The following is an 8,441-nucleotide window of genomic DNA, read 5'->3' on the forward strand; positions in this document are numbered from 1 at the left end:
ACAGCGAGGCCGGGATGCCTTTGCCTGGCAGTTGGGCACCCAGGTGGGGTAGAGCAGAGGTGGGACACAGGCACGTTATCCCCCAAACTGGAGCCAGTCGTAGCCCAAAGCTGAGGGGAGAGCAAGGTCAGACATGGATGTCAGATGTGTCTCCTCTTTGCCTTCAAGAGGACAGAGGGGACAAGAGGGAACGGCCTCAGGCTGGGCCAGGGGAGGGTCAGGTTGAGGCTGAGGAGGAATTTGTTGCTGGAAAGGGTGGGGAGGCCTTGGCAGGGGCTGCCCAGGGAGGTTTGGAGTGCCCAGCCCTGGAGGTGTCCCAGGAAGGCCTGGCCGTGGCACTCAGTGCTCTGGGCTGGGGACAAGGTGGGGATGGGGCCCAGGGGGGATCCATGGGCTGGGAGGGCTTTTCCAACCTCAGGGATCCTGGGATTCTCTGGCAGGTGACAACCAGGGAGGAAGGATGGAGGAAATCCCAGGTGCTCTGTGTGGACACCCACGCTTTGATCTTAAACAAAGAAGGAAAACCCAAGTTTTTCTCCCCCACCACAGCCACAAAATCGAGTGTGGCTGAGCCATTCACCTCCTGATTGGCCACATTCCCTGAAATCCTCCATCCAACCACACCATGCCATGGGGAATGGTTGGCATCATGTGGCAATGCCAGAGGCAGGACTCATTACTTCCACAGTCTGGTTTGCCCATTCCTGTGATGTTCAGCCCTAAAAGCAGTGCTGGAATATGGGATCAGCAGCCAGGAGTGTGACAGAGGGCAGGACAGCTCCATGTGGATCCTTTTCACTTCCCTCCTCCCAGTTCAAAGCAGCCAAGCTGCTGCTGACTGGGATGGTACCGGCTCCTCTCCAGCCCCACAGTGACCCAGCTGCAGGGAAGCTTTTCCCAGCACCACTGCAACAGCTGAGCCTTCCAGGCACGAAGAAAAGAGGGAAGAGATTTCTATGGAAGTTTTTCAATTCTTTAAGACACCAGCACCCTCCTGGATGCCAAAAGATGGTTGCCATCCTGCCAGGATGTATAATTCCAAACTGGAAATCAATACCACCCTATAATGTTCTCCCTTCTGATTGTCCCTCTGTCCCACTGAGAGGAATTTTGGATGATTTTCAGATGATTCAGCATTTGCCCATCTGATTCCAGCAGTCCAATTTTCCTGCAGCCATCAATTCCTCCTGGCAACATCCCTGTGACCAGCCTGGGCTATCCAGAGTTCTCCTTCATTTAATTATGGCAAAGGCAACCAGCCGGATGGACAATGCCAGCCTTTGTCCCTGGGGATGAGTGGCTAAGTGCATTCACAGGGAATATCATCCAGATTTCTTGAACTCTCCCTGCTTTGCCCCAGTGAAAGCTCTGGGGGTGCTGAGGAGACCTGAGACCCTCTGTGGTTTGATCTCCTGCACTTCCCATGGGAGCATTTGAGCTTTTCCCCAAGGATATTCGAGGTACAGCCAGGGAAATTAATTGGATTTTGGCAGCCAGTGGGTGACACCTGGGTCACCCAAGGGAGGAGATTTGTCCCTCAGCTCCTTAAAACTTGCCAGGACCTTCACTGATGCTGAAGGAGCCGGAGGGAGATGATGCTCTTGCAGAAAAATTCAGGGAAACGTGATCCAGCCTTGTCCTGGATCGGCCACCCCGGGGGGCTCCCATCCCTTCCCTGGTCCCACATCCCGTTGTGGGTGACCACAAGGGCTTTCCCTGCTCCAAAGGGTGGTTCCCTGGATGGGGTTTCACTCAGGAAACCCATGGCAGTGTCTGTGCTCCCCATCCCTGTCCCCTGACAGGAGTAAGGTGGGAAAGGGAAGGCAAAGGCACCTCCCCACCACCTTGTTCTTCATTTTTATTCCCAATTATCCTTATTCTCCTGCAAAACCTGAGCCTGAGCAGCATCCCCACCACGAGCACCAGCTGCTTTTGGGTGTGGGTGCTCAGTGCTCCCAGGGAAAAGCAGGAATCAGGAACTGGGCTGAATTTGTCCCATGGTGGGTGATGTTTCATCCCTTTTAACCGTCATTATTTAAATCATCACTATTTAAATAGTGAAGTTTGGTGACTGCTCCCAGTCTTTCCACGCTGCTCCCATCTTCCAAGCCTCTAGTGAGGAATATGGGGTGTTTCCCAGGATAAATGCTCCCTCCTTCCTTAAAAACTCACTGCTTTGTCCCTGTGTGCCAAACTGAGGTGGCTTTTTTTCTAGGGGAGGGAAAACAGAGGGGATGTGGCAGTGTCACGACATCTCCTGCTGTTTCCAAAATTAAGAATTGTAGCTTTTTGGTTCAAAATGGCAAATCACTTAGGAATAGAAAACCTACGGAAATGAAATACATAAAAGGAGACAAAAAAAAAAGCCCACAAAAATAAAATATAGGTATATATAAAGAGAAAAAAAAGGCCAAAAAATTAAAAGATAGATAAAGAGAAACTTTTTGTTTCACCCTGGACAACCCAGCCTTTACTCTGGAGCAGAGTGAGCCCATCCTGCTCTCCAAAAAACAACAGTAAAATGCCACTTTCACTGACCAATTCCACCCAAATTTCAGGGTCTGGGCTCTGGGATAACCCAGCACTTGGCTGCATCATTCCCAAGTGAAACAAAAAGGGATATTTTGCCAAAGCAGTATTTATCCCAAAAAAGCACCATCCACCCAGCACCATGGGAAAGATCAGATGCCCTTGTGGGACCCCCACCAAGGCACCCAGCAGCCCCCCAAAAGTGGTTTTTGGGGATATTTAAGCCCGTAGTGCCACCTGCTGGCAAAGGGCCCTCCCAGAGCTCCCACTTTGCTGCCAGAGCCCGGCCAGTGCCTCCAAAAATCTCCCCCACAGGCATTTCCAGCCCCTCACCCCTGCCTTGTGCTGGTGAAACGGGGGGTTCAGAGCACTTTAAAGCAGTTCTTAAGGCACTTTAAAGCAGTTTTAAGCACTTTAAAGCAGCTTAAAGCAGCTTTTAGCAATTTTTAAAGTAGTGTGAGGTTTTTTAGGACAAAGGACAAGCCCCCACCCCGATGTTTTCCCGCACTGATCCCTCCTCAAAGAGCCCAAGGCAGCCACTGGGAATGAAAACTTGGTAAATTTAATACTGATACAGGAGGGTTTTCCTTTACACAGCAAAAATGAACCCGTGGAGGTCACTGGGATAGCGAGAAAACCAGGAGCCTACCGGGATCTGATAAAAACAGGAACAGGGATAACGGGCAGATACAAACACCAGCAGGGACCGGAGTCCTCCTGCCTCGGGGCTCAGCCAGGTTCCCTGTAATTTGGGGGGGGGATTCTTAAAAAAATAGTAAAAAAGTTTGCTCAGGGGGTTGGTGACCCCGAGGTTTCAAAGTTTTTTTGGGGAGTTTTTTTGCACCGTGGCTCGGGGAGCGCCCGTGCACCCCAAGGCGCTTCCCATCTCCCATCCCACCAACCCTCTCTGCTTTGGGTCTGGCTCAGCTCTCTGGGAAGCTGGAAGGCACTTTGGGACCCCTGAAGGAAGAGGGGTGGGCCCAGAAAAAGGGGTGCACCCCAGGGATGACGCTGCTGTCGCCCCGTGACTGGGCTCACCCCGCTCCCGGCTGCAGCGCCCAAGCGGAGCCGTGCCCGGCGTCCCGTACAAAGAGCAAAAAATAAGAAATGTAACACAAAAATCCCTATTGGCACAAGTGTCTGTGAGCTCTACGTACCTCTAGCTGTGGGTGGGGCAGAGCTGTGGGACAAAGCACCCCAAAATCTACCCTGATCTACGCTCGCCCGCCGCTGGTCCCGCTGGTCCCCTGCAAAGGGAGTGTCCCCGTTGTCCTTAAATCCCTGCAGGACCTGGGGGGGGTTGTTCCACTGACAGCCCGTTTCTCTTCTTGCAGTGATGCCGGAGGGAACCCCAAAACCTTTCTTGCTGGGCTGGGGTGTGCATCAAGTCTGGCTGGTGGAGGGAGAAATGCCTGCTCTGATGGGACAATTTGGCCGTGCCGGGCTGTCGGGATGGATCCTGGTGGGATGAGGTGTGTTCTGGTGTCCCCTCACAGGCTGCCAGTGCTGGCCGAGCCTTGGGGTCTCACCCCAGGCGTCCCCATCCCCTCACAACACCCCGGTGGGTTCAGAAGTCCGAGTCGGGGTCCAGCAGCTCCGCGTCCACCAGGTTGGTCCGGGAGTGGATGGGGGCCAGCCCGGCCCGGCGGCCCTGAGTCCTCGGCCCCCCGGGGTTGGGGGCCCAGAGGGGACCCCCGTTGTGCTGCCAGTGCCCGGGGCTGGGCCCGGGGCTCTCCTCCTCCAGGGACCCGCTCTCGGGGCAGAAGGGGTTGCTGACGAGGTGGAAGACGTTGGCTCTGCGGTGCCCACCCCACGGCACCCCGGAGAAGGCGGCGTCGGGCCGGCCGGCCGGGAGCCCCGGGAGGACATCGGGGGCAAAGGCCACCAGGCAGGGCTGGGGGGGCAGGCGGGGCAGGCGAGGGACGGTGCTGGGGGCCAGGGGGGCCGTGGAGCCCCCCAGGCAGCGCTCGGGGCCTGGGTCCACCTCCTTCTTCTTCTTCCTCCGCTTCTTCTTTCGGCCGCTGCGCTTCTGCAGCTCGGGGGAGACGTCGGCTTCCACGATCCAGAGGTTGGCCCTCTCCTCCGGTGGCACTGCGGGACGTGGGATTGGGCAGGTGAGAGCGGCCACGTCCTGCCCCGTGCCCCCCACCAGCCCCAGCCCCCCGCTCTGCCTCCCTGCACATCCCCAACACCCCTCAGCCCAGCTCGTTCCCCCTGAAATTCCCCACATGGAACTTGCCAGGCGTTGCCACGGGCGTCACGGAGACGTCCTGGGGCAGGATGGCCCCTCTCCTGGCCACCATCTTGGTGACGTGCTGGGCCCAGGCTGAGGACACATCAGCCGACGGCTCGTTGATGTCGAAGGCTAAACCGGCTGCAATGACAGGGGGGTCTGGTCAAAGGGGGGCACCGGGGACCCCGGGGTGCTGCTGGGACAGTCCCCTCCCACAGGCACGTACCCACAGGACCGTCGTGTGACACGGTGTGCATGCTGAAGGACAGCTCCCGGCCCGGGTCGCGCAGCAGCTCCTTGCGCTTGGAGAAGGCCTTGGCGATCATCTTGCTCTTCTTGATCCTCTTGGGCTGGTCGTCGCTCTGCCCCGTCAGCCTGGGGACATGGAGGCTCAGAGCAGGGATGTGGTGGGGCTCAGGTGTCACAGCCAGGGGCACAGGGACCCTCCCCATCTCCCTCTCCCATTCTGGACGGGGATACCGGTCTGGGGGATGCACTGGATGGGTCCCCTGGGGGTGGAGGTGTCCCACGAACAGGGTGTGAGACACCTGCCAAGGGGGAGAGGCCACCCCATTCCTACACCGCTGAGCCCACAACTCACTGAGCTGAGGGACAAATATCTGGGGACATCTTCCAACATCTCAGGACGTTGGATGGGGCGGGAAGGGCCCCACGAAGCTGGGGTGACACCCTCAGGGTGTCCCACCTGCACCAGGTGCGCTTCCAGATGAGCAGGGTGGCCTTGGTCCAGACCCAGGTGCTCATGGAGACACCGGTGCCGAACATGGCGAAGAGGTTGATCTTCTCCACCAGCAGGCTCGGCCGGTTCTTGATCTCACAATCTGGGATGGGCTTGTTGGTCTGCGTGGCGATGGTCACGTTGGCCTCGCACCTGAGGGACAGACACGGGACACCGGCTGTGAGGAGGGGGGACACCAGCGACCCCCCACAGCTCTGCAGGGTGGAGATGTGGTGGCAGCACCGGTGGGGGACACGGGGACCTCCACTCAGCAGTGTGAGGTGCTGGGATGCCACCGGTGTCCCCCTCGCCCTCCCTCCCCGTCCCACTCACAGGACGTATTCCCGAAAGCTGCGCTCCCACTCCGCCTGGTTGAAGAAGTCATAGAAGTGGCAGCCAAAGGTGATGAAGACGAAGCCAAAGGCCAAGAAGCCAAAGATGCCTGGAAGAGAAGTGGGACATTCCATTGTCGCCAAACCCCAGCGACACCAGGGCACAGACGCTGCACTGGGGCTGTGTCACATCACTGCATCTTTGTCTCCATTGCCACTACCCCTTGGAAAGGGCTGTCTGACTTCAGGGGACAAAATGTCCCCACTCCCACCCCAGTTCCCATGGGAACGGTGCCAATGGACCCCCTTACCCAGGCGCAGCATGGTCTCGTTGATCTTGCTGGCCGCCTTCTCGCTCAGCAGCCCGGGGTGGTTGCTCTTGATGGAGAAGAGCGTCATGACCCCTGCGGTGGAGGGATGAGGGGATGAGGGTGGGGGGACACCCACAGTGCCCCCACCCCCTCAGGGAGCTGGGCCCACACCTACCCCGGATGAGGAAATAGCCCCCCACAATGAGGACGAGCCCGATGGGCGCCAGGACGAAGCCGGCTCGGTAGCGGTAGTTCTTGTAGCCCACGAAGCAGATGCCACTGACAGAGTCACCATCCACCTGGCAGAGACGGGCACAGGGACAGGGGGGTCAGCTGGCCCTGTGGGCGTCACCCTGGGAGGGAACTGTCGCGGGATGGTGACCCCGTTACCTGCGCCACTGCCAGGATGGCCACGGTGAGGACAAAGGGGATGGACCAGGTGATGAGGTGGAAGTAGGAGGTCTTGCCCAGCAGCGGCTGGTAGGTGGTGCCCAGGGCCTTGAAGGAGGTGTGCCAGGCGTAGGTCAGCATGACGAACCAGATGACTCCCGACATCAGCGAGTAGTAAACGATGACGAAGATGATGACGCAGGAAAGCGTCTCGTTGGACCTACGGGGGGCAGGCGAGACAGAAACGTCACCCACCTCCACGAGGGGACAGCGAGGAGGAAGGGGGTCTCATCCCCCCGGCTCCCAAGAGGCCAGCAAACCCCAAGAAGCCCTCCTTGGTGTCAGGGACACCTCTCAGGACGTGGGGATGGAGGCGGCACGTACGTGGGCTCCCCTAGCCGCATGGTGCCGTCGGCCCGGCACACGATCTCGTTGCGGGCGCCGTCCATGAACTGTGCCAGCCAGCCGATGCTGCCCACGAAGAAGCAGGCGTTGACGTAGAACAGGATGACGGCGGGGTAGCGGTTGGAGTTCCTCCAGTCGGCGACAAACGTGGCCTGGCGGGGCGGAGAGAGCGACAGCTTGGTGCCCCGCGCCCTTCCGGGGGCACCTCCCCGCGCTCCCCCCGCGTCTCACCAGGGTGAAGAAGGTGCAGAAGATGGTGACGGAGCTGAAGGCGGCGATGTAGGTGTGCATCTCGCGGTGCTCCTTCTCGGTGAACAGCGGGTTCTGGCACTGGATGCCACAGCCCTCCACGTCCTCGTACCAGCTCTTGGGGTTGTCCGTGCGCACCAGCGGCGCCTCGCACTGTCCCGAGCTGTTGAACTTGATGTTCTGCACCTCGTTCTGCCGGACGAGAAACGGGGCCGTGAGGAGGAGGAAACACCCCCATGGCGAAGGGGGACGTCAGTCCTCAGCAGAGGGCAGGGGATAGCCGGGTTTCATTGGATCATCATGGAATGGTTTGGGTTGGAAGGGACCTTAAAGCTCATCCGGTCCCAACTCCCCTGCCATGGGCAGGGACACCTTTAACTATCACAGCTTGCTCCAAGCCCTGTCCAACGTGGTCTTGGACACTTCCAGGGATCCAAGGGCAGCCACACATGCTCTGGGCAACTTATGCCAGGGCCTCCCCACCCTCCCAGCCAGGAATTCCTTCCCAATATCCCATCTCACCCAGCCCTCTGGCAGTGGGAAGCCATTCCCTGTGTCCTATCCCTCCATCCCTTGTCCCAAGTCCTTCTCCAGCTCTCTTGGAGCCCCTTTAAGCACTGTAAGGGGCTCAAGATCTTCTTTGAGCCTTCTCTTCTCCAGGCTGAACAACCCTGACCCTTTTCTCCTCCCAAAAGCCACTTTCCCTTCCTGAGAAGTGACGTTTTTTTTCCCCGCTGCCCCGTGAGGAGGCAGCCTGGCAGGGCCCCCCCGTGTCGTACCGGGCAGCCCTCGGGGAAGCGGTCGGTCGTGCACTTGAGGAAGTCGGGCCAGCCCCGCTCGCGCTCCACGATGGTGCAGGGCGCCCGGGTGGCCTGGCACAGGGTCTGGCTGGGCAGCTCCACCTGCCCATCCTCGCACTTGGGCATGTAGACGGCGCAGAGCAGGGGCTGGATGACGTCCCAGCAGCGCGGGGCGTTGCGCAGGCCTGCGGGGAGACCGCTGTCACCCCCCCTGGGCACACCCACCTCCTGCCATCCCCCCACCCACAGGGAAGGGGCAGAGCCCAGGGGGGGTGGTGGGGAGCACCAGCACCCACACGCTGCACTGGGACAGTCTGTAACACCTCTGGGGTGCCACATGCGCCACCAGGGGCTCAGCCCTGGTCCCCTGCTATACTGTTCCCCTCTGTACTGCACCTATCCATGGTCCCCTGCTACACTGCTCCCTCTGTACTGCACCTATCCATGGTCCCC

General features: G+C 59.0%; 1 protein-coding gene across 1 annotated transcript in view; it reads right to left on the reverse strand.

Moving 5' to 3' along the window:
* Positions 1-381: 381 nt before the first annotated feature.
* The window catches only part of SMO (smoothened, frizzled class receptor), a 12,884-nt gene continuing 4,824 nt past the window's right edge, over positions 382-8,441 (reverse strand). Inside the window, exons 2-12 of the mRNA XM_017838777.1 lie at positions 7,968-8,173; positions 7,171-7,380; positions 6,919-7,091; positions 6,535-6,754; positions 6,320-6,443; positions 6,145-6,237; positions 5,835-5,943; positions 5,469-5,654; positions 4,989-5,137; positions 4,769-4,903; positions 382-4,620 (exon numbers count right to left, since the gene is read on the reverse strand). Coding sequence (XP_017694266.1) covers positions 4,097-4,620; positions 4,769-4,903; positions 4,989-5,137; positions 5,469-5,654; positions 5,835-5,943; positions 6,145-6,237; positions 6,320-6,443; positions 6,535-6,754; positions 6,919-7,091; positions 7,171-7,380; positions 7,968-8,173 — 2,129 coding nt within the window. The 3' untranslated portion in view covers positions 382-4,096. The remainder of the gene's footprint in view (positions 4,621-4,768; positions 4,904-4,988; positions 5,138-5,468; positions 5,655-5,834; positions 5,944-6,144; positions 6,238-6,319; positions 6,444-6,534; positions 6,755-6,918; positions 7,092-7,170; positions 7,381-7,967; positions 8,174-8,441) is intronic.

Source organism: Lepidothrix coronata, unplaced genomic scaffold (assembly GCF_001604755.1).
Source record: "Lepidothrix coronata isolate B3197 unplaced genomic scaffold, Lepidothrix_coronata-1.0 Scaffold357, whole genome shotgun sequence".
Lineage (NCBI taxonomy): Eukaryota > Metazoa > Chordata > Aves > Passeriformes > Pipridae > Lepidothrix > Lepidothrix coronata.